This window comes from Poromitra crassiceps, assembly GCF_964638095.1.
Source record: "Poromitra crassiceps genome assembly, chromosome: 3".
Classification (NCBI taxonomy): Eukaryota; Metazoa; Chordata; class Actinopteri; order Beryciformes; family Melamphaidae; genus Poromitra; species Poromitra crassiceps.
Window position 1 is genome coordinate 35676416 of NC_139625.1, and position 27155 is coordinate 35703570.

Consider the following 27155-nt stretch of genomic DNA (forward strand, 5'->3'; position numbering starts at 1 on the left):
ATGAAGATCTTGAGTAGTAGGGCTGGCTGATATGGACCAAAAGTCATGTCTGTATACATTTTAGACTGAATGGCAATACATGATATAAATTATATCTTGGTTCGTACAAAGTGGGCTAAATGTTAAGTTTTAAGGCTGAGCGATATGGACCAAATCACACTCTTAAAATGTATATACACAGATTTTTGATGATCATCAGAAATGTGGATAAAATGACCAAGTGGAAAAAGGCAAATAATATAACGGGAACAGTCTGGTTAAGTTCAGAAAATGACATCACTTTATTGTAATGCAGCCTTTAAAACCAGGAAAATACACCATTTATGCCACATCGCCATTTAGTCTCCTATCACAATATTGATATATTGCCAAGCATAATCTTGAGTGCTAGAATCAACCTCCCAATGCTGAGACACAACTTGCAGGAAAACATTAATATTATTTCATTGATGATTATGCCTCTGCCAGCGTTAGCCGGAGGCATTATGTTTTCGGGTTGTACGTCCGTACATTTCGTTAACGCCATATCTCAGGAATAGAGCTGGGTATTGGTTCAAATTTCAAGAATCGATTCGATTCCGATTCACAAGGTTGCGAATCGATTATCCCGATTCGACGCTGACAGCAAACTGCTTAGTCCCGGTGCTGGCCAATGGAGGGCGGTGTGGGATAAATAAAGCAGAGAGTCTCCCTATTACAAGTCAATCTACCATGTCCTAAGACTAAAAAGCTCTTATATTACAGTAAAAAATGTCAAAAATCTTACTGATTGGGGCTTTAAGTAACATTATTTTGAAAGTTTTAACCGGAGGTTTTCCAGCTCATCCCGAAAATGGTGGCTGGAGATATGCTCCCGAAGGAGACAGATGCATGCTTCTTCATACTGCACGCCTGATAAAACTCATTCAAAACTTTGCACTAGTTTACTGACTACACTGTCGTTTCCAATAACGTTGGTCACAAGAAATGTGGAGAAAGAATCACTTTTTGGGAGACAATCGCTTCATGGTGATCACTATTTAGCTGCAGCTGTAACGTTAATCACACTGGTCAGTTTTCACTTTTTGGCAGAACACCGGACCTTGTAATCCGTGGATTTACATTAGTGTAACAGTGATGGACATGTATTGGAAATGAGCCTTCGCTTGTTTCACAACACTATTGTCTGCTCCGAAGCGCTAATGCCATCCATCCAACCACCAGAGATACTGTCTGAGGTAGGCTTTAGACTAGGGATGTTCATCAATAATCGAAAATCGATAATTGATCGTTAAGGAATTGATTCGATCATGTGGAATTTGTATCGATTTTTTTTTTTTTTTTTTTTTTTATCAAATCAAATCAAAAAAACTATGAGACAACTGAACAGAACACCTCTGGGTGGGGCTATGGGCGTGGTCTCACTGGGCTTGCTGCGGTGAGAACAGCACTCAGCCAGACGAGGAAATGAAGCGAGCGAAGCAAAGTTTTGTTTGGGACCATTTCCAGTTAAAATACGACATTGTTCATTGCAAGAACTGTGATGCCGTTTATAAGTACAACACGGCTAGACGCCAATGATTCACCACTTGAACAGCGTACATCCGAGCCTGGTTAACGAAGCCTCGCCCCATGCACAAAAGATCACCCGTCTGATCACCTCATCGAGACCTGATCAATGTGATTGAGCCAGCTATACTATGCGCTTCCCTCATGGAGCACCATTACCAGGCGGATTGAAAAGGGCTTCATAGCGCTTCGCACATAGGCATTTTGTAAAATCAAAAAAGAAAGAAATATATATATTAATATTATCGATAATTGATCGTTAATTTCCCTGAATTTCAATTATGGAAATTGATTCGAAATGAACATCCCTACTTTAGACGTTAGCAGTCAGTCCCTCTCCTCACAAAAAATGCTCCTGGTAGCGCTTTTTCAATGCAAAAATACAAACGTTGTGTGAACAGCAGATTACCCCTGCGCCGTCATTACCATAGTAATCACACAGACCCCGCGCGCGCGCAAGTACCCGGTTACTCGTTCATAATAGAAGGAGAGTACTCGAGTATTTAAATTGCCCACCCCTAACATGGATGTGGACTGCTGACTTGTTGGCTGAGGCATACAACCGTGATGCGGTATGTCTAGTCAATCAAATGATATAGGGACGATAAATTACTTCGTTTGAAATTGTAAATATATGAAAAAAGTGAATTTCTCTCTCCCTCGCACTCACAGCTCATGCTGATTGTTGACTGGCATTTTGATGGAGCTCTTCTAGTTCACTGTAGATTTAGTTTGACTTCTGAAAATCCCATTGACGCCTTGACTGTATTTATGCAGCATGCACGCCGGCACACACACCACCTCCGACTGCACACTGAAGGAGCATAAAATAAGTGAAGTTTAATCACGTGCGATTAGGCTTCGGCTTACACCCACGTTACATTGATATTCTGTAGGCCAGTGGTTCTCAAATGGGGGTCCGGGGACCCCCAGTGATCCTTCAGGGGGTCCCAAGCCAAAATGGGGGTAATTTATTTCCGCTATAATTCCATTCATAAGTAACACAATGACTATTTTGGTCTTGGGTTTTATATACTTTTTGTAATAAAACATATCAAATCATCAATCTTATTATCATATGGGGGACCGTGGGACAAAATCCTATCAAATGGGGGTCTGTGGTCTAATTTTTGTCAGTTTAGGGGTCCTTCATGTGAAAACATTTTAGAACCACTGATGTAGGCTACACTGCTGCTGACCAGCATTTCCACTAGAAAAAACAGTGCCGGTCAATGTGCGGCATGATTTCAGTTTCCCAGATGATTGGAATAAATTCCGGTCAAATATTAGATCTGTGTTTATTGATCTTAAAAACAATTGATAGCAGGCTATAGCCTATAATCTTTATATTGCCGTAAATTCCCCATGCGGGACTAATCTCCCATGCGTTTACGGGGCCCAATGTCTATGTTAGCTGACGCCTGACGGTGCGGAACATTGCTTAATGCATTCAAACGACTGGCCGGACACGTTACACGGCAGACCAGATTCCACTTCCGCTGCTCGTCACAACAAACTGGGATAGCAGGCTCTGTCCTCTCTTGACACCGCTAAAAGCCTCTGCTGATTTGCAATACATGTCCGCAAGGCTTTCCCAGAGGAGAGGAAAAGTCTGATCTGGCGTTACGTTAGCTGGCTAATGTTATCGGTCCAGGCAGGTGTTAGCACAATCTTTTAGCACTCCCCAAACCGCTTGTCGTGACCAAACATCCCTGCATTGAAAGCACTGCATACTCCCAGACCTGGCATAATCCATATAAAACCTCTCATGCTTTACCCAGGGCCTAAAATTCGGCACAGCATTGTGGGTAGTGCGCATATTTGTGCGACAAGGGATCCAAACTAGTCACCTTTAGGTAACCGTCACCTTTTTCATCCCAAAATAGGGGACTTGAGTGAATTATTTTGTGTCTGCCTTGGTATCTGTCACCTTTTTCACTATCCATGACTTTGCATCCCTGATTCCCTGAATAAGTCTAAATTACTATGCCTTTTGTCATTGTGTTTTATCTACAGACTAAGCAGCCGTAGGCTTTCGGTTGTATTAAAGCCTTTATTTTTTGTATTGAGTGATACACTTTACTAAAACACTCATTATTACGATATCCCAGGTGTGCATAAACTACAGGTTAAGACCTTATTTTCTTAATTCCAAAAATGTGAAATTATTATTGGTTATCGTATCGGTTATCAGACAGGAGAAGCAGATATTTACCGGTTATCGTATTGGCTGGAAAAATCCCCCCCAAATTCTATAAATCCCCCCTATCTGAAGAACATAGTTTGCAAAGTGAATTTTAGGCCCTGCTTTTCTCTCATGTTGGTATTTGGTGTCCACGTCCTCTTCTCACTCTCTCACTCACACGAACCCACACACACACACGAACCCACACACACACACACACACCCCTGTGTAACTGTTGAACGTTTGTTGTTGTATTGGTACTATTGTAGCATTAATAGTACAGGTTAGCTACAGATTGACCAACTAATTGTATCTGAGCCTAACCACAAGTTGAAGGACAGCTGAGAATCTGTTAAGAGAATTATACTTTATCAAAGATGGAGAGTAGATGATGAGCAACGACGTGCTGCAAAATTGATCTCATCCTTTTCCTAGACACACACTGCAGCTAGAGCAGTTGCCTGGAGACAGGTCCACACTGCAGCAACTGGTCTCGTGTATGTGTACGCTCCTATCTGCATTTACAGACACAAATATGACAATATTTCCTCGACATTCATGCCTTGATGAGAATACAGTGCAGCTTATTCAAACGTGTTGGAATAGGCTAAACTCAGTCACGGATAGAGACGAGTGCAATGTGAGTGCCGCGTGCAGCTCTCCCAGAAAAAAAAATCGATAATCAATTCTCAAATTAATTATACACGGTCACGGACCTATGTCGGATTAAGTGTTAAAAATTCAGCAGAAACAAATTTTCAAAACTCAGAATGAAAATGTGTTTCTGGTGAACGAATTGCGCTGGAGAGTGTTGCTTTTCTCACCTCTCCCACCTGTGGCTTATGTCCTAAGTGTCCTCACTCGCTGATCATCAGTTTGCACTTTAAATCATTGATATGCCAAAGGATTAATGTGCAGTACTATCATCTCATTGTGAAATTTTCAAACTGGCAAATGGAAAAAAGAAACGATTAAACTTTTAGGGTAGGCTACTTGTTTACTCACCAATTTGGCTCTCTTCCAAATAATCCAGCCACGTAACTATGTCCATTCATGAAATTATTAAATAGCACGGGGACATTTATAGTCTGTATGTGCTCACTTAGCACCTGCCCGCCACGGAGCCTCTGCTGTGACCTGCTAAACTAGAGCCGTAGTACAAATGATGTGGAGGTTAGACTAGGGTCTAGGTGGTATATGCTCCGGAGTCGTGGGAGTGCACTCAAAACGGAGAAATCGTTCTAAACATGCAGCCGATTTGGCTAAGGTGCAGTTATGATCAGGAGTTCAGTGCATGTTTAGAAACGGCTACAGATTAGGGATGCACGATAATTATCGGACCGATAAATTATCGGCCGATATGGCCATTTTGCGTTATTATTTATTATTCCGATAATGGCATTTTTCCGATAAATTATCAGCCGATAATCATGCTTTATTTTTGCCTTGGAAGCGGACCTATTGTTGTCGCATGCTCATGACATCACAGCTGCGATGGCAGCTCTGCCTTGCCAAACATGGCTGCTGGCAGTATGTTGCTGTTTTTCACAGTTTCAGATCACAACACTATTGTAATTTGGAATCCATGTCCCACACAGGTTCCACACAGAGGAGGGGAAACCTCTAAGCTGGCATTACGTTAAACCAAAGCTGGCGATGATGCAGCGGATAGGTTTCTTGTTTTTGTTAGCGAGTGTTACCATTAGCATTAGCTCGTAGCGCGGCCTACACGTCAGGCTCGTCCACTTGGCAGACAAACTGCTTGTGCCATTTACAGTCTGTGGCTTGTGATCAAACAGCCCCGCAAAAGCACTTTATACTCACAGAGCTGGCGTACACTTATAGAAACTAATGGAAACCCCTTTACTCGAAATGAACACATCCAGGGATTGTGTATTTAACTCCAAAAAACAACTCGCTAACGTTAAGCTAACCGCGCTAGCCGGGTGTCCCACTATAAGCCAAAGGGACTTTGGAGTTGAGCTAATGCTAGCTGCTGGACAGAGCCATCTAACAGAGCCAATAATAAGGAAAACAAAGGCACAGTCGGGCACATTAGCCTACATAAAAAGCATCAGTCAACATCACATAGTGTCTTTTCTTTAATCTGGTGGCAGCATTTTTCAGTAAAAAGTGAAACGACACAGATGGTTTATAGTGCCTGCCCCATTCATTGGGCCCAGGCTACAATTCACTGAGAACTGGAACCAATGCAAAATTTGAACAGATCAGTAACATGACAATACGAGTCTAAATTACTATGCCTTTTGTCATTGTGTTTTATCTGCAGACCAAGCAGTCATTGGCTTTCCGTTCTATACAAGCCTTTATTTTTGTATTGACTATAATTGAGTGATACACTTTATTAAAACAACCATATTATATCAGAAGTTTTCTTTGTTTTGCGTTCACAGTGATGTCAGTTAGATTTGGTTAGGTCAGAGCTATATGCTCACTACATCTGCCTTTTTTTAACCCCAGGTGTGCATAAAATACAGGTTAAAAACTAAATGTATATATATATATTTATTATAATAATTATCGGTTATCGTATCGGTTATCGGCCAGGAGAAGCAGATATTTATCGTTATCGTATCGGTTGAAAAAATCCATATCGTGCGTCCCTACTACAGATAGATTGATTGATTGATTTAAGGCTGGACAGTGTGTGCTGTCTTTATACTATTGTACTTTTATACTATATATATATATATATATATATATATATATATATATATATATATATATATATATATATTTATATTTATACTTTTCTAACCATCTGTTGACCAGCCCATCTCATCTTCCTGTCCCATTCGCTGGGCAGACCTTGGCACAGCTACACCTAACTTCCTGTCTGTTGTTTTCTAACTCGCACTATCTTGACACTAGGGGTGGGCGATATGGCAAGAATATTATATAAAACAAAAATCAGGCAGGATCACGATCCACAATCATGATTCTTTTTCATATTGGTTTTTAAGACTATTTTGGAAGTTACTGAACAGTACAAGTACAACTAGGGATGCAACGGTATGAGTCTTTGACGGTATGATAACCTTGGACAAATATACATACTTTTTTTTTGCCATTAAACAAAATTTATTTTATTTTATTTATATCATCTAATTAATTTTATGTAAAATTAAAACGCATAATATCAGATAAATGCTTATCTTTTGTAAAAACGGATGGATACAAATGATTGTTTCAATGTTGACGCACTCACACCCCTCTGTCTCTGTCTCACACAACACAGCCTCTGTCCCCCTGTGCTGCTGACAGCTTCTGTCTTCTCTCTCACTCTCTCTCTCACACACACACACACACACACACACACACACACACACACACACACACACACACACACACACACAGAGTAAACTTTGTTCCTCATTTCACTGTCAGGTTCAGGGCTCCAGACTAACTTTTTACACTCGGTGCACCTTACTTTTTAATTTAGGTGCACCCAAATGTTTCACCACGCCTTTTGGCACCGCAATAATACATTTTAAGCATTGCCTTATTTGTAATTTTGTATATAGTACATATTGGCATTTTATTAAATGATACGCTCAAAGATTTTCATCTCAATAAATGTCTGTTAAAGTCACTATCACCAACTGAGTTAACAGTGGGGATTGAGCCTATGGCCCATTGATGGAAGCCTTTGCATTTTAAGTATTGCAGCATTTATGAACTGGGTGTCTGTGATGTGATTATCACCTTACATTATGCTCCTAAATTGAAAAGGTTAGGAGCACATTTAAGGACACAATGATTAATCTCAGATACATTACAATTTAGTTTAATTAAATTAAAGTAGGCTACCATTCTCATGATGCACTATGAATGTCTTACCAGATAAGAATGACTTCTCATTGGCTATTCTTATTAAATTATCATTAACCATTTATTTAGTCATCTGTAGTTTGCCTAACGTTATGTAATGGTGGTCATGATTGTGAACGTTCACGTTACTGTGTGATTAGTGTAGTGACATATCCCACAGTGTGCTGTGAAATGATAGTCTCACTGTGCACTGCAGACAGTGAAAAACCGTAGCAGATAGCTGCTCTTAGATGGTCTAACATTAACAGACGGCATAGTCATATTGTCAATAACACATTTTAGCGATCTTGAATTACATGTTTGGTAACGTTAGTAATCCCAGAATTTGCTTGATAGTTAGCTAGCATCCCGCTAGCGATGCTAACATTAAAAAGGCAGCGCTTACCCCTCCCTCATTACCACCACTGAGGTGCCCTTGAGCAAGGCCCTTAACCCCAACTGCTCCAGTGGAGCTGATCAGTGGCCAGCAGATCAGACTGTGGTTGTACTGGTCAGCTTCCAGGTATGAATGTGTGAGTGAATGTGAACAGGGCACTCCTGAAAAAGAGAGCATTGCTCTCAGTGAGACTCCCCCTGTATAAATAAAGGTAAAACAAAATAGACGCTAAGATGTCATTGTTGCCAGCCAACCTAGCGTTAGTCAGAACTCGTCTGCTGAAGCCGTAGCTTTGTCTCCCGCGTACAAAACCACCATCTGACACATTTTAATTCCATCTGTTTGTGACTCCGATTCCGGTACGAGTGAGTCTGGCCGGTCACACCAGTAATCTGGATGGCTGACTGCAGACTGTCCTGTGTTCTACTAGCGATAAGGACGATACGACTTCCAGTCAGATTTTCAAAGTAAAACGATTCTGCCCAAGTCTAAAGCACTCAGAAGCAATTGAAAACATTTTATTTTTGTATTTCCCCTGTCTTTCTACGTGAGATATATAGATTGACAGCGCCGCAAGCTGTGGCACAAGAGCAGGGTGGTAGAGAGAGAGAAAGAAAGACGCTACAAATTCCAAGGTGCACCAGTGTGTGTTATGAAAATATTAGGCGCACCGGCAGATTTTAAGGTGGGGAAATGCGTGTAAAATTTAAATACACGCACTCTGGAGCCCTGAGGTTGGAGGAGTCTTTCGTCATGTTACTTCTCTAACGACATGTTGGCCTACTGTACACAACATGTTCGCAAGACGTACAAGAAGTAACATTAACTAGGGGTGCTCCAAAAAATCGATTCTTGAAAGGATCGCGATTCTTATTGCCACGATTCCTGGATCGATTCCAAACTCCCAAGAATCGATTCTTCAACGTCTAATTTTTAATGCTGTGGATGTCTTTTTGAGCTGCAAGTGAAGGCATCACTGTGCCGCGGAACCAATGGTGCCTGTTGAAAAAAGGATGTGATCTACTCGTCATAGGAAGAGCGGAAGGGCTCTTGGCTCAGACGGCCTTGGCTCCGAGCCACAAGCCAACCTAGCTGGCTGCTATGAACGGTCACATAAACAGATGGAAATAAAATGTGTCAGACGATGGTTTTGTACACGGGACTCGGGAGACACAGACAGAGCTACAGTTGCAGCAGACAATAGTGCTAGCTAGCGTTAGCTGGCTGGCATGAATGAGATGGCTAGTTAGCATTTTACTGTCGATGGCTAGTGGTAGCGATGGTAGCATTAACGTCAACGTTACAGCGTATATATATGACAACAGTCGTGAAAGCAGCTAGCGGCTCGCAATCTTCAAAAAGTCTGTTGACTATCTGGCTATCGTTATGCAGCATGCTGTCTGGTAGACCATTTATAATTTAGCAGCTATCTGAATATGCGGCTATGGTTTCAACTATCTGTGCTTCCTTTATCAGACTACAGCTAACGTTAGCTGCTCAACAACATCCAGTGTGTCTAACGTTAGTAGTCAGGTGCAGGTGTTTCAGAACACTGTCAGTGTCTGCCCACTGTCATCAACCTGCCTTACGATGTTACACTGTGGGATATGTCAACCACATCGATATAATATAATACAATAAACTATTTGTATAGCACCTTTCTTAACAAGGTTACAAAGTGCTTGTACACTAGAATAAGCACACAAAAGACCAAATGTATAATAAGACAAAACAATTATAAACAAGCACTTAAGAATTAAAAAGAAATGTAAATTCACACATTAGAGATGAGAGAACTCCTTTATCTTCCTTCACCTCTCCTGGCTCTCCTGTGTGGTTCTGTGGGTAAAGCGTGGCACTAATAATGCCAGTGTGAGCAGTTTGGATTCCCTCTGGGGCAGTCAGTAGTTGAGTATTTGCACTTTTACTTTTGTGTACTGCCACAGTGCCACCACGTCTTGGACATAAGATGTGTATTTATACTCAGGCTAGTGTCTCCCCCCCAAAGTCCCTCCCAAAGTCTATAATTCCCCCCTATCTGAAGAACATAAGGGCGAATTCCCGCCTAGTTTGCAAAATTAATTTTAGACCCTGAATGTAATACTTCAGAAGTTGAATTTGAAGTTCAGCGTTAGGGCTGTCCCAAACGATTATTTTCTTAACGATTAATCTAACGATTATTTTTTCGATTAGTCGATTCATCTAACGATTATTTTTTATTTAATTTTTTTATTATATAACAATAAATTTACCCAAAACAAATAAATAACCAAAAACTTCTCAATTTCAGTATTTTATTTAACCATCTCATAATTCATATGATCATATCATTGATATGATCATATGAATTATTGTTATTATTAAAATGTATCTTATTATTATAATAGATAGTGCCTGCCTATTTGTCAGTTGCCTGCTCTCATCACGAAAATACTGGACCACCTGACACATAGATTAAATTGATCATCATCATGATTCATCACTGTATGTATGAACCCTTTCCCTAAACTGAGGAGGATCAGTATTTTTACAGTACATGGATTTATTTAATCACTGGAGTAATGTGCATTGTGCAGCTAACTCAGCCAAATGTATGTTTGCATCAGTGTGGGGGTAAGGAAATAAATAATACAAACGATTTACAGACTAACAGTCACAGTAACAATGGTCTGTAACGTTAGTTTTGATCTCATCTTACATGGCCGTGAACGCAAACAGAAGAATGTAAACAGCCGAATAGCAGTGTTAAATGATGCACGCAGTAAATTAACGTGAGCAGCAACAGACTAACAATGGTCTGTAACGTTAGTTTAATCAATTTTCTACATGTTAGCCGTGAAAGCAAACGGAAATATGTACGGTAACGTTAAACGGCCGAATAACACCGTTAAATGGTGTAATGTTATGCTCGCTGCGGTGCAGAAATTACTTTCAACATGACGATGATGGTTTAGAAACTACGCTAAGTCAATGGTAAGTGACTACCACTATCAGAAACACGTTCCATGTTAATGCTAATATATATATTATATGTATATATATATATATCGTTTTAGCTGCATCGCCTATGGTTGTTGCCCTAGTTTGTGGATCAGCCAAGGCCAAGACAGCCATGCGTCCACTACTTTCTCCGGCCATCGCTCGCTGCCATCTTTTTTGTTTTGTGACGATTGTGACGCGTCGAGGCACGTAGCGTGCGTCGACGTCATCGATTACGTCGACTCGCTGGGACAGCCCTATTCAGCATGAATAAATTTGACATTTTTTGTCTTAGATTTGCTTTTGTGTGTTGTTGCAATATAAAACTACATAATTGAGAATCGATTCTAGATTCTAGAATCGTTGGAATGGAGAATCGATTCTGGAATCGGATCGTGACCCCAAGAATCTGGATCAGATCGTGGCTTAGTAGGATCGGAGCACCCCTAACGTTAACGTTAGTTAAATGGTTTATGTCTGATACAAATGGATACGATGTATCATGACTCAAGACAAAGTTTTAACGCAGTGTTGTTCCCGCAGCAGATGTGCTATCATGTTTGAGGTACAGTATTGGCTTCTCTGGCTCTGCCTCCCCTTGCATGTCTAAAATCCTCCCTGGCCATCCGTGCCATCCTCCAGACCGATATATTCCCCCACTTTGTTTTTTTCAACGGGGGAAAAGTTTGCGGGGATCTCCTCGTTAAGCAGCCATTATTACGTTGAATTACAATAGCCTACGCATGGTTGTAAACAGAGGTTTCATTTGCGTTCGTGTCATTACAAGCAGAGCGTGTTTAGGCTATTTTTATTTTTTCAACTATCGTCCCGGCTCAGTGCCCAAAATATATTATCATTGTCCCTGATGCTATTTTTAACATCTCCGGGATGACAGGAGGTCCTTAGTGTCAAGCCCTGGACTGTGAAGTCAATCCCACTCCCCCTCCGCTTCCACCCCGTGTTGTCATCCTCCATTCTGCTGCTCGCACATGCGAAGTGAAAAGGGGGAGACAGTGTTTCCCACAGGATTTTGAGAATTTGTGGTGGGGGACCACAGACCCCCTAGGGGGGTGCGGGGACATGCCCCCCCGCGAGATTTTTTAAAACATTTTAAAGTAAAATGCATGAATTTGGTGTACTTTGAGAAAGCTTAAGAGCAAAATTAAAAGGCTAGATCTATGAAGAACATGTCATCATTACTGTGCTGTGGGTTTACAATGACAAACTAAATTTCTCCCTATAGGTCAGGGATACTCAACTTGCTTTGCCACTTTCGTGAAATGATAGAAGGCGAGGGGCCAGTTAATAAACAAACAATATACATTTTTCTGTAGCGGATTGTAGGTTTTTGGGGTGTCAGCCGGAGTTTAGGCTGACAGTGTTGTGCACACCGGATAGTTAGTTAAGTTAGTTGGGTTAAGTACATACATAAGTGCCTGGGTGGCGAGCAGATGGCGGTATTTGACAATTTAGCAGCTAAATCATAGATTATTGAAAGATATTCCATATTCCAGACTGAAATGCTATAACAGAAGTATTGGCCAGAATGACATGAACATTTATTGGACACTTATTCAGCGGATATCTTGCATGTTGCGTTCAGGTAAACTGTAAAAAAAAAAAAAAATTTTTTTTTTTTTTTTGGGTCAACATCTTATTGTGACGGTCAAAATATTATTGTGGCGGCCCGCCACAAATTCCTTTATGTATGGGAAACACTGCGGAGGGAGGAAAACTTTGGAGCGTCTTCCAGACATAGAAATGCAACTGATAAACTGTGCACTGCATATAGCACGATACCAACGATCTGTCTGGAAAGGCAGATCGTGGAAACATTCTAATCGTTAACGATCTAATATCGTCATATCGCTCACCCCTACTTGACACTGGTGTAACTGCGGAGGAGGAAATTATTCAGACTCTCAGACAGAGCAAGGCTGCTATAACGTTACATTCGCTACTCAGCGGTCCCACGTGTTGTTTTGTTGTGACAACGTTAGGGATGGGTATTTCTAGCAAAAACACTAGTCGAAATTTGCTAGGCCAAAGTTGACTTTTCATTGAAATTCGCCCACCCAAAACAATAATAATAATAATAATTTGCAAGTCAAATTTGACAGGGTCTCCCCTGATTCTAAGTATAGTTGAATCGCATGGTTTGCGATTCAAGTAAAACAATTCTTATATGGACCAAGAATCCCATCGACGTTTAGCGCGTGGCTATCCTTTGGGCATCTAACAATGTGCCTGACGAAAAATGAAGCTTAAAATATGTCCAGAGCCTAGATGACGAAGAAGAGATCACTCAGAGATTAGACCGTGTCTTGACGGACACACCTGCAACAACGCGAGCTTCGAGATATGATTCATGTTCATACCTACATGAAGAGCCGGCGGTCTTGATCGCCACATGTGGAGCCGGACTCCGCACTGCGCCTCCCCTCCGTGGAGTTGGGCCCAGCCCAGATCAAACCCCTTTAGCAAGCAAGAGAGCTAATGGTGATCTACAGAACGGATTGGGCTAGTACGCTGCTGCTGCCCGACCAAGAGACGCAAGAAGCTATACCGGTGCCTGGATAAAGTGTTCGTCCGCCTATTCAGGATGGCAGCCGCTCATTCAATGCTGCGGAGTGAGGGTGCCTTTAAAGCGAAGAGATTGCGGAATTGGTGGGTGTCGAGAGGCTACAAGGGAAGGCCTACGATACGAAGCTGTCGCACCACCGCTGATGCCAATGACAGGGGACATCCGCCACGAGTGGGCCAGATCACAAGGGGACCCAAGATATCTCAGGTCGCATTCTCGTCCACCGCTCCAGCAACCCCTCAGACGCAGACGCGGCCCACCTCGACCACGCGCACATTTGAAACGGCGGATCGCCCGGATCAAGCAGCGAGAACGATGTGCGGACACGGGGTGGCAGTGTGATGGCTGGGGCTAGCGGTTCCGCGGCCCTTTGAGGGGGTGGCCTAGGTCTGATACCCCATGGATGCCCTACCACAGGATCAGACCGTACGGAGCCTACAGGCATTGCGCAAGCCTGGACCCGACGCTCCAGCATACAGGAATGATGCGTTCGGCTCTAATTATTTTTTAAATGTGCCATGCACATTTGGGCTTCTGGACGACACTTCTCTGATGACATCATCACCGCAAGATGACATCACAATGCCATCGGTGACATCATAAGTGTCTTAAGTTGTGATATCATTAGCTGGGAATGAGATGAGTTATGACATCACCAGTGATATATTATATATATATATATATATATATATATATATATATATATTTATAACCAATGATGTCATATATCAGGGTGAGCAAAGGCTATAAGAGGTCCTCGCTCCAGAACCATTGTGGGTTTTTGTTGGTCCATGGCTTCGATATTCCACAACGAGGAAGAGATCTTCGAGATACGATTCAGGTTCATACCTACATGAAGAGCCGGCGGGCTTGATCGCCACATGTGGAGCTGGATTCCGCATTGCGCCTCCCCTCGGTGGAGTTGGGCCCAGCCCAGAACAAACCCCTGTAGCAAGCCAGAGAGCTGATGTTGGGAACCGATCCCCGCTGGCTGCCCTTCAACCAACCGTGTCGCGCCAAATCTCTCCGTCTCAAATAAGGCCTTTATCAGAATGTTTATTTGTATTATTTCAATTCGCCCATGGATACATATTTGAGGTTTGTTTATTAATTGAGGGAAAGGGACCACTGGAACAAATGCCGTGAGCATGATCCGGCTACTTTTTCAATCTGACTGGCTACTCAAAGGTTTGGGGAACTCCCGTGTGTGTGTGTGTGTGTGTGTGTGTGTGTGTGTGTGTGTGTGTGTGTGTGTGTGTGTGTGTGTGTGTGTGTGTGTGTGTGTGTGTGTGTGTGTGTGTGTGTGTGTGTGTGTGATCTTGGGTGTGTGTGAGACAGGCATGGGTCGGTGAAAGCTGTGTTTATGTGCAGAACGTATTGATGATTGAGGGAGTTGTGTTTATGGGCAGAATGTATTGGTGGTTGAGGGGAAGTTGTCTTTATGTGCAGAACGTATTGATACTGATCTGTATTGATCAGATCGGCAATGCGTAATTTTGTAGTTCACTCTCATGCGCGCGCCATTTTAGGGGGAAACCCGCCATAGGAAAAGACTGTAAAATATGGCGAAAACACTTCAAACTAACTATTGGTTTAAATTAATATCAATATGCCGAAGAGTTGCTGTGTTGTTGCTATCACTAACAATAAATCAAAAACGAACGCCCGGATCTGCAATGTTTTGTATGTATTTTGTATTTTGTAATGTATGCGAAGCAATAGTAATCCTTGCAGCAGACAGTCGAGCAGGATGATAAGCAGCTCGTCATGTGTTTATATCATTACCTTCACTAGTGACCTGTGCTCCACTGAGGCTAGCTAATGTTAGCTCTTGACAATGGAGTTAGCTTGCTAGCATTAGCCGCTCAGTAACGTTAGTTTTGCTAGCCTTTACCAGAGATAGTCCATTATAGAGATGCCTCACCGCAGGCTCCGCCAATTTTTTACAAATGGTACTAGCAAGTAGGGCTCAGCGATATAGCTAAAAAATATATTTATATAAAATATTTAATATCAGTCGATACCGATAATTATTGATCATTTTTAATTACCCGTTTTTATTCATTAAAAGAAATCATGAGAAAAAAGTTTGCATTTAACCACTTTATTTTGACACACACACGCTCTGAGTCAGAGTTTCCATTGTCCGGTAATTGCCGGACTTTGACCGGTAAAATTCAACAAAGTCCAACAAATTAAAATCTGCCGCACACCAGGTCCGGTAAATAATCCCCTCTCAGCACAATTTGAGTTGTATTAAAATAGGCTCAAGTTGCATTTCCACACAGCCGCCTCCTATTAAATAGCCTAAATTAATATTTAGGCTGCCTAAATATAATCTAACGAAATGCCTAATTCACAATTGCACGTGCTCAATGCATGTGCCTGCAGTCAGCAGCACTCAGCAGCAGTGCTGTCTGTCTCAACAGGTGAAGATAGTTGCTATACCACACCTGCATATCTAACGTTACATGCAGGGAGAGAAAGAGAGATGTTACAATATTGTCAATGACGACGCGATAGTGTTAATTGAGAGCAGACTACAGCTGATTTACATGCGACAATAGACTATTAAACTTCACAAGCGCAGCTGGGAATATTTGCTTTAACTTTAAACTGGAAGAAAAGGTAGAAATACGTTAACCTTTTACATGTTTACATGATAAAAAGAAGGCTTCAATCGACGCCGTGATCGGTTATATCGGATCGACAGATACTGATTCCAGCAATCGGTGATCGGTCTCCTAAAAGCTGATCGGAGCACCCCTAATTGCGAGTGCATGCAGGTTGATCCGCTGATGTGCGAGTCCATACTGCAGCGCTTCCCACACTTGTGTCGCTATTCAATCTCCTGGCTGTGTGCGTGCACTCGCTGGCAGCTTTAAATACAACGCGATATGCCTAATACACTGAGTGAACGAAGTGAAAGTAAAAAGTGCAGGCGGACAAATGCAGTTTGTAGGGATGCACCGATATGAAAATCTTGGCCGATGTGATAACCGATATTAACATTGCTGTTATGGCCGATAACCAATATTTACCGATGTCGATATGATCTGTATAAAAACACATTTCTATGATAATCATATTTTATACATAGTGAAAAACATGTAAACACTGTGAGCTGGGTTTGCCTTTGGCTAAGGTTAGGTGTGGCATTGCCTGGCGGAGATCTACACTCTGAGTGCACTTTTCTATTTAATTTAGAGTTCATGTTGTCTTGGACCCCAGAAAGACTAGCTGTCGTCTAGGGCTTCAGCTAATGGGGATCCTTTTAAATAAACATGTTCAAGCTTTTTTTCTGCCATCAGTATTTTGGTTTGCTGAACATTTGTCATACTGATTGTTTGACTTCATCTGTTTGTCTCATATGCAAGTTGAAAGCCTTACTCCAGGATCACACTTCTCTGCAATTAATCTGTGTTGCTGCAACTGTGTGCAGAGATCTATGCAATGATTACCTTTCCTTGCAACTCTGATTCTGTGGTAAAATATGGCAAAACATGTGGCATAAATCCAATGCATGTGAGAAACTAATGCATCTGCTACAGAATTATGCACGGGAACATTTTGCCAATAGAAATGAATGAACTTTGATTGGAGCGTACCATGTTCATTGCATTATGTGACCCTGGCCTTATGTAAAATATTGTGAGCCTGTCTATAGTAGTTTGGCATGAGGACACACTTGGTCTGGTCCTACCACTTTTCAAGCCACTGTCCTATGTCCCTTTTAATTCACAAGTGGATGCTTTAACTAGTATGAGTGTATTTTGTACAGTACAATGTCTCCCCCTGATCTAATTGGTCCCTGTGTGATGAAACGCCATGATTGTGCTTAGTCAGTAGCCTGTACTTTCACTCCATCTACTGGCAAGTAAATGAATTTTTTAACTCTAAATTTGCCTGCCTTGAAGACTTTGAGCACTCATTATTTGACTAGATTAATACTGTAGATGCATCTAAATGAAGTTATTAATTTTGCTTGTAGGCATTTCAAATGCCAATGCTAGATCAGCATAAATTTGAGTGGCTAAGTAGAAATTGTTTAGCACTGATGTTTGAATCCAAATGCATTTTGCAACTGCCCTCTTGGTTTCATTATGATGGTTTCACAAAATGGCTGTGCAGCCTTGTTTTTTCGCACAATACAATATGAACCTTTCATTATTTGCTCAATGCCCATGTATGTCTTTATTTGTATAATTCCAGTAATGATCATTTGTAATTTTTTTTGGCAGTAAGCCATCTGCTATAATGGAAATACTATGCACTATTGTGAAGCTATATTGACTGAATAAACCCTCCCTAGATGTAAGTTACATTTCCCATTCATCCAATGTTTACCTTGGCCTTGACCAATATTGATGTTTTATATTGATTTCATTATAGCTGAAGCGATTCTGAAAAATTGTTGCTAAATGCTCAAGGCATTATTTGACTACAATACCCATGGCTTTGCCAACTTTATGGGAATAATTATAAAAGTTTCTCTATACATTCTTGATCCATGTAAAATCTGTTATATGTATTGATCATTTTGAAATGAAAATGTGGTAGGGTGAGTGTTTGGACAACTAAGCAAAACCTACAACTACAAGAAGCAAACCTTTTTGTTTACATGTAGGCGGGGGGGGGGGGGGGGGGGTATATTCCCAGTGAAGCTTTGCAAACTGCTTTGTGATCTTCTCATGGGTGAACCAGTTTCTGGAGCAGGCTGCACCAAAGAATCCCACAGAGAAAAAACATATTGAATAATTTTCAAAGTGAATTTTTTCTAATACCTTATAAGGGATTTTCAAAGTGTTGGAGAGTAGGGCTGTCCCAAACGATTATTTTCTTATCGATAGTCGATTTTTTTTTTTTTTTTTTTTTTTTTATTATTATATAACAATAAATTTACCCAAAACAAATAAATAACCAAAAACTTCTCAATTTCAGTATTTTATTTAACCATCTCATTCTCTTTAACAGTCCAACATAAAATCTCTCAAATAAAATTAAAGCAAGAGCTTGTCCTCAAATAAAATGAATATAGTGCAATTCAAAATAAAATAGTAGAATAAATAAAATTCAAGTCACTTTCAGGAGGAATACCAAAAACCTTGTGCAATGTCAACTGAGTTTAGCAGCAGTCCAACATAAAATCATCATCTTACAGTACAATGGTGTGCAATTTTCAGTAACAGTGCTCTTAATTTTGGAGAATGCTCCATGTAAGATGGTCACACATCATCCAGACACAAGACTGTGTCTGTAGCATCCACACCCAACTGGTCTTACGACTGGTCTTAAGCTAAGTTGGTCGTAACTTTATGACCTAACAGCTACGCCGGTTGCACCAACGTAAGCCTTTTTCTCACTAAGACCGGCCGTAAATTACACCTAGTCCAGAGCAGGCGTAAGGTGCAGTATAGACGGTTTTCACCTGTGTGTTGCGAAATAGTCACAACCCCTCAGCACGGCTGTATTCAGCCCTCAATTATAAACCGCAAACCGGACTACGTTATAACGTTATAAATATAGTCACGACATTAACAACTAACCAATGCTGGGGGTCCGTATGGAAAGTGGAATTCGAAATGGTTAAAAGTTAAATCAATTTGGTAATTCAGTGGCATTTTACTGCCATGTAAAGTAACAACAAGTAACAGCCGCTAACATTCGCCACACTATTTTTGTTTTGTGACGATTGTGACAATTACGTAGTCGACGTCATCAATTGGAAAGTGAGCTTCGCCTCAGAACATGTAGACCCCCCAATTATTATTGCTATTGTTACTATTATTGTTGTATGTTCCACTCAGGCATAAAAATTAGTTACAAAAATGTTGTAAACATCTTTATCTTTATTTTTTAAGATTTTAAAACATATTTACAGTATATCCTTCTTGTTTCAAACATCTGTTTTAAACATTTTAAACACCTTGATGAAATAATTTAACCCTGCAGTCCAATAACTACATTGAAAACACTCAACAATAGCCCCGCCTTCAAATAACCTCTATTCAGCAAAAATTGTAAGGCCTATCTGTGCAATTTTACTTATGCCTCCCACACACTAGAGGATAAAATGCCCGATTTAATGCCCGATTCCCCTCGGGGGGGCGTGGCCCGATTCGAGGCTAGTCTCAACCGATTTTTTGTCAAAATAATTGTCAAGTGTCTGGTGTCAATAAATTATTGATTGAATCGGAGCCTGCCCGATCTCGAATCGGGCATATCAAACATGTTTGATATTTACGATGGCTGTCTCCCGACGGAACCCGCAATAGCCAATGAGAGCAAGCAGAGCGGGACTCGTCGACGCGTCATACCCGGATGTTAATGCAGCGCTCACAACAAACGAGCAACAGCCATGGCAACAGCAGAGCCATGTAGCTCCTCTCCCCAGCATCCTCACAGCAGCTTAAAACAGGGTGGACAGCGGCGGAGGGCTCTCCAAACATGCGCCGAGCGGAGCGGCCCGCCCCAAGGGAGCGGACATGCTGCAATATGAGCTCTCAGACAGGACGTTGTTTTAGCTTATTTTGCGAGGGTGTCCGCCCGCTTGTAGCGGACCCGCCGCTCGGCGCATGTTTGGAGAGCCATCCGCCGTTGTCTGTGGGAAAAAATTGCGGTTCTGTGGGATATAAACAGCCTACAGTCTAGTTGCTGGAATCGCTGTGAGTCGGTACTTCAAACGGCTGGTGTGTGGTCTCGCAGTCTGGCCGAATCGTCTAGTGTGTGTGTTCAGGCGATTTTAATGTTAAAATCTGATGAAATTGTCCTCATGTCTGTGGTCTCTCATGTTTTTAAAATCGGTTAAGATTTTAAAATCCTCTAGTGTGTAGGCAGCATTAGTCAAATATTTGAACACCTCAAAGTCAGTCAGACTTTCTCACGAAAAACAAAATAATCACTGCGCACCATGCACTGCTTTTCATATCACTGTCTCACCCATTGTGGGTAAATCCTTAAGTGCGCTCTCGGCAATATCACTGTGCAGTGCACACCATAGCTTTTCATATCACTGTGCAGTGCACACCATAGCTTTTCATATCACTGTGCAGTGCACACCATAGCTTTTCATATCACTGTGCAGTGCACACCATAGCTTTTCATATCACTGTGCAGTGCACACCATAGCTTTTCATATCACTGTCGCTGTACTGTATTGTCAGGCATTGGGATGACATTTAGCTTGGCGGCAGCAGTTTCTGAACACGCATCTTTAGCAGCAGGGAGGATTAACATTATACCAATGTTGTGGGGTTTACCAGCCTTAGCTATGCGTAACGACACACAATATTATGCTAACGGTAGCCTTAATATTTACAGTGCTAAATGTCTTCTTCTGTGAGAGCAATTCTTGTAACATCCTATGGAAATACTCCCGTGGGTGGGCCATGACATTTGTGTGCTTGGTCTCAATATGACGCCGGAGTTTACACGGTCTCATAGGCTGTTGTTTGCTAGCACCTCTTCACAGAGCACACACTGTGGCACAGCACACGCTGTGGCAGAGCACACGCTGTGGCAGAGCACACGCTGTGGCAGAGCACACACTGTGGCAGAGCACACACTGTGGCAGAGGAGCGTCGCCGCCGAGACCAAACCATGTAAATCCAAACGCTAAATAATCAGGGCCGTACTAACGCTGTTTTCTGCTCGCACCAGACGCTGTCTCCTCTCTCACTGTAGGTACTAAATTACATTTTGCCCCACGGCTGAAGTTTGCTACCAGAGTTTTTTTCACTGGCGCCGCCTCTGAAGCTCTCTGGGGGGGGGGGGCGCCTCACAGTTTGAAAATGGCTGCCTTATAACATCACATTTGTAGAATTCCTGACTAGGGCTGGGTATTGGTTCAAATTTCAAGATTCGATTCCGATTCACAAGGTTCTGAATCGATTAATTCCGATTCGATTAATTTCAATATCGATTTGGTTAGTGATACTAAAACATGTTTTTTGAGTTGTAACCTGAATTACATGATTGTCCAGTTATGTAACACAGGGGTTCCCAACCTTTTTTGCGCCAAGGACCGGTAGATACATGGGGAAAAAAAGTTGCGGACCGGTTGTCAATTTGAATGGTTTTAGTTACACATATATTTACTCACCAGGTGGTGACAAAGGGTAAATAACAGCCTTTTCATCTGTCAATAAAGACACTTTCACAATTATGCACAGTGATTTGATTTCAGCCTATGTAATTTCTAAAAGTAGATATTAATGATCAAACATTTCCATTTATGTAGCCTACAGTATTTATGTTTTTGTTTCAACTACAAACATAAATAAACGTCAACTTGAAACTATGTTTCAACTACCACACACAGCCTATAATTTTATAGCCTATGTATATTAAAAAAAAAATTGAATAAAAAAATCGATCTCTGGACATATGAATCGATATCAAAGGATTACAATAAAAATCGGAGAATCAATTTTTTTAACCCAGCCCTATTCCTGACCTGCTTCCACTTTGATAGAAAATGGAGTAAATGAAGTAAAGAGTGAACACCGATTAAGGAGTGACTAACGTAACCAGATGCACTGTCTGATTGAAAGCTAATGAGAAATAGCTCGTTTTCACTCTGTAATAATAAGATTGAATGCCTGAACTCCACTAAGGTGTGAGACACAACATGTCTTTTACATAGTGTTAACAGGTGTGCCTGATTAACTTTGAATTAACTTCTGGATTAACTAGGTAAAGATGTCTCTTTCTGTGCTATCTGTCAGGCTTTGATTTACTTACTCAAATATTGATTCAAGTAAGCACTAAGTTCACCTTGCTGCTGCTTGGCCAGATAGACCCTTTCATACTGCATATAACCATAATAGCTCACTATTAGATTGTATCAGCAGTTCTTTTAAAATCAGTAGTTGGTAAAATGAATGAAAATGAAGTGTGACACAGTAGAGCAAGGCCCAAATAGCATATAAATACCACTGTTTACTTCTCTCCAAAATAAATTATGATTTTTTTTGTTGCCAGCGTGCATGACTTATTCCTCTCGTTTGTCCTTGAATGATTAATTGTTGGAAAGGACTGTGCCGAAGGCTCCATAACACACAATACTATTTCAGGACTGCAGGTTTTAAATGTTAGAATAACTCACTCTGTTTTTAAGATAGAACTGAAAGGATTGTTTCAGAAAGACAGTTGGAGGTTATTGCCCACAATCTGAGTCTGTTTTTGCTTGACTATAAATTATCAAATATAAATTCTAAAGATTTAGCTTTGCTGCATTTTTGGTAGATTCCCTCCTTTTGTTTGTCAACCTAATATTTTACACTTCAGATACATAATTTACTGGCACAAGTTTTCTAGGCTTGTATTCCAATCCAGGCCCTAAAATGACTTAACTCTCAAACACCATTCTGCCCCTCTTAAAGCCACCATCTCCCATACTTTTGAAATCTTGCCATACTAATTTCCCCCCCATAGTGTTAGAGGAAATCTTCTCTATATTCACTGCAGCTGTAATACACAAGAAATCCACAAAAACCTTCTAACTATGGTATATAATATTTAGGGTCTTATGTGACTAATTGTAAGCCTCAAAAAGTTTGAGACAATTAGTTTCAACCCAAATCCTAAATATAGCCATTTAAAAAAAAAAAATCTTGAGGCAGATTTGCATTGGGCGGTGCTTCATGGCTTCAAACTTCCTGCCTGTTGACGTCAAGGGGCGGATCCAATCATAAAGTAGCTTGCAGTTGTCCCTTCTACAAAACCCTCCCCGCATTTTTACTCATCGGGTCTGAGCAGAGCTGGGGAGACGAGAGAAATGAAATAAAATGTAGGCTACACTGACCTGTGTTTTGACCACATTTCTTCACCCATGTGGTAAAACTTTGATTTCTAATTGTTCGGTCCCAGTACGGAGTGCGCGCGCAAACTGCTGCAGTCTGCCTCGCCCATGATTCGGCCAGAATTTGAGGAAGTAGTCGTGCCAGTGAGCCAGCACAGCTTTCAAACACACGGGGAGAGAGAGGGATCAGACTGAGGCAGAGAGAGAGACAGACAGACAGACAGACAGCGAGCGGGTGAGAGAGATACCGAGACAGAGAGAGAGAAGAAGAAAGCGAGCAAGCGAGACATACAGTGAGAAAGAGAGAGGGAGAGCGCGATCAGACCGAGGCAGAGAGAGAGAGAGACAGACGGAGAGCGGGAGAGAGAGACGGGGAGAGAGAGGGAGAAAGAGAGAGAGAGCATGCACGCAGCTACTCTTGTCTGCACACTGGCTCGAGAGATGTGGAGGCTAGGGCCTAAAACATTTATTTTTTTGGTTCCGGTTTCTGACCGACCCTGTCAATTTACGTGCAACCCAAATTTATTTTATGAGCTTGTTGATTTGACGGTGGCGCTAAGGGGCGGGGTTTGCCACTGCGCGAAGGTGCTTTTCGCTGCGGATACTTTAAAACGAAAATGCCAGGGAGCATGACGGACATGTGCCTTTGTTGAGGTTCCAGCGCTGTGAACCCGGTACCATACCGTGACGTGAAAACACTGCAGACGACTGATTGGTCAGGCAGAATCGTGTTTACTGTATCTACTGTCAATACTGGATAGCAGTTTAGTGGGGCTTACCCTCTCTTCTGTTATTTCCATCAGTCTTTTGTGTTGCTGCCTTCGGCTCTGGTGAAATAAAATCGATCTCCTTGCTCAGCTTTAACATTTCAATTGTTTTGAGAGAGAAAAAGTCCGCTCCTCGGGAAGCCCTTTGAGTTGTGTGTAACGTCAGCTCCGCTAGGCCGGGGGGCGGGGGTTTAGCGAAGCCGCCGTCTTGCCTGGTGAGTTGCCACCGGGGAAGTGGCTTCACTTCTCCCCGTAGCATGACTCCCGTCCACTGCGCAGCGCATGCATGTGGGTTTGAGTAACAACAAAGTGATATCCATTCTACTGGCCGATTGTCACATTTGCCCATGTACACTGTAGTGTAGGTCATTTAGAGCCACCAGTATTCCAGTTGAAAGGTTCCGTCTATGGATTTAATTTTAACGTTATACGTTATAGCCTACTTGGGCTATGGGCGGAGGGCAGATATGCGGTCGCTATGACGACCAGGTGTGGGCGGGGTGAGTAAACTTGCTATGGAAACAGAGTCTATATCAAGTAGAGACGATAAGACCAGGTCGAGTAGAGCTGTACTGTGCTGTTATATGTGGTGGAAATGAGCCATATGTGTCGCTTCTCTGCCCATGCAGCACTAGCGTGCCAACCAAAATTGTGAGATTGGGGTTAAAATCATTTGAAAACGTGCTTCAGGAAGTTAAACAGTGCCCTTGTATATTCGTATCAGCAGCCGGCAAAGTGGACAGAGCTGACAAATGGTTTTTAGGAGTAGAAAAAAGAACACATTTAAAATCAGCACGTTTTAATAACACTGAAGCATTCATATTGACTTAAATATTTTGTTCATATAAAAACGTGTGTAGAGCACAGTACATATAGGCTATGTTATGAAAAAAGTATCCATCGCTGCTGTAATTTTAAGGAAAATAAAAATATATATATATTTCCTATCTATCCCTTAAAGCAGCTACGAGCAACTTTTTCGATTGTTATTAAACAGTATAAATTTAATATCAATGCATCACATCTTACCTCTAATAGTCGACGAGACCAACGCAGAGTAGTCTCGCTTGAACCCCGAGTGAATCGGCCAGTGTTAGTCTGTCTGTGGCCAGGGCAGATCAGGAAGTGAAATGAAACGGTTTGCAGCAGCCACTTCGGCCATAACCACAAAATAACTTCCAAAAAACCTGTTAGAATATAACGAGAGATGTTCCCGAGAGTATGCGTGGCGTTCACATTGTTTATGTTATGTTGCTAGGCAGCGCAAACGGGGTAGGCAGGCAGCTGCGTTTCACTTCCGGGTTTCACTTCCGCGTTTCACTTCCGGGTGTAGCCGGTCCGGCAGTAGGAGAGAGAGAGAGAGAGCCCCCTGTTGACGCGAGTTTAGACAGACACAGACTTAATAATCACCTAAGGGAGCAATCTCCGATTGACACGGCTTTGGTCTCAGCTACTATTATAGGTAAGATGTGATGCATCAATATTGTAATTATATATATATATATATTGTTTAATAACAATCGAAAAAGTTGCTCGTAGCTACTTTAATAAAAATAATAAAATAAATTCCCTACCGACCCATCACCTCAACTAACAACCAACAGGAACCAAACTTGATTTTTTTTTAGGCCTAGCACGATTAACTTCAGTGCAGCCTGAGATGCGTATACCCAAAGCCAGCGAGGACAATCGCCTCTCCCCCTCCCCCCGCGATTTGGGAGTTGGTTCAATGCGACACGCCCAGACAATCCGCCAGGGAGTGTGAGGGGATAATTCTGCCTCGTTTCTCCATGACTTTCAAACCTAAACTTATATACTTTGTGACGTTCACCATTGTTGAAATTTGCCTGGTGGCTTATTAACATAGGTTCCTGTGGTGTGATCAACTCAAAATGCATATTTTGGGTTTCCAGGGTCTTTAAGGACTAGTATACACTAATACTTTTTTTTTACTTGATGTTGGCATTGTCTGTGGTGTGTATCCCATTACTGACATCTTGCTCGTGCAAGGCAAATGCCATCTGATGTGTTTTCTTCTGTCCGCCTAGTGGTGATAGAATACTAATAGAATTCGAATTCATTTCCTCGCTTGACTTTGATCGACCATGATTAAGTGTCCGTCAGTTCATGAATTGGTTGACAAAAATGATAACCGAGACAATTTGTTAGTCAAATGTACTTTTCTATTGTGCATTATGATGGGAAATGCCTGGCTCTATGCCAAAGAGATCATTCACAGATTCAGACTGTAAAGTTTTATGGGAAGGGTCACGGGTGTCCGGGTAGTCCAGCGGTAGATTCCCTGCCTACCAACACAAGGGTCACAGGTTCGAGTCCCCGTGTTACCTCCAGCTTGGTCGGGTGTCCAAACAGACAATTGGCCGTGTCTGCTCTGCCCGTTGGCTATGTGTCCTGGTTGCTGCACTAATGCCTCTTCTGGTTGGTAACGGCGCCTGTTCGGGGGGAACTGGGGGTAATAGCGTGATCCTTCCACGCATTGCATCCTGCCGGCGAAACGCCTCGCTGTCAGGTGAAAAGAAGCTGCTGGCGACTGTACATGTATCAGAGGGACAATGTGCTAGTCTACAACTCTCCCCAGGGTGGAACAACGACCACAAACCAGGGGGAATTGGCCAAGTACAACTGGCGAGAAAAGGGGGGGATTTTGCATCCCAGCACATTCAGCAGTAACATAACTATTATTAACACTCTCACTTGTAAAGAACTTGTCCCCCTTTTGTTTTGAGTTGTGGTTTATGAACCTCGACACTTGAAACATGAGTGGATTTGACCAGGTATCAATGCACTTTCTATTCTCGTCTCTAGGGGTTTGTCCAAGCAGAGCTGCTGCTGGTTGAATGTTTTCTGAATTGTCTGTTCCTACGTCTTTACCATGAGATGCTGCGCTTCTAGGCGGTTGTCACAAAATGTGTTCTCTTCCCCTTTGCTTCTTTTTCAGTTCTACAAGCATGTTGTCCAGAGTGTGGAGAAGTTCATACAGAAGGTGAGTTGCAACTTGCTGTATTATAGTCGGTCTCACCTAACTCAAACAGCAAAATACA

General features: G+C 41.9%; 1 protein-coding gene across 1 annotated transcript in view; it reads left to right on the top strand.

The window, feature by feature from the left end:
- scaf8 (SR-related CTD-associated factor 8) overlaps positions 1-27155 on the top strand; it is an 88003-nt gene that overhangs the window by 20012 nt on the left and 40836 nt on the right. The window contains exon 3 of the mRNA XM_083632865.1: positions 27053-27097. Within this exon, the coding sequence (XP_083488991.1) occupies positions 27053-27097 (45 nt within the window). The remainder of the gene's footprint in view (positions 1-27052; positions 27098-27155) is intronic.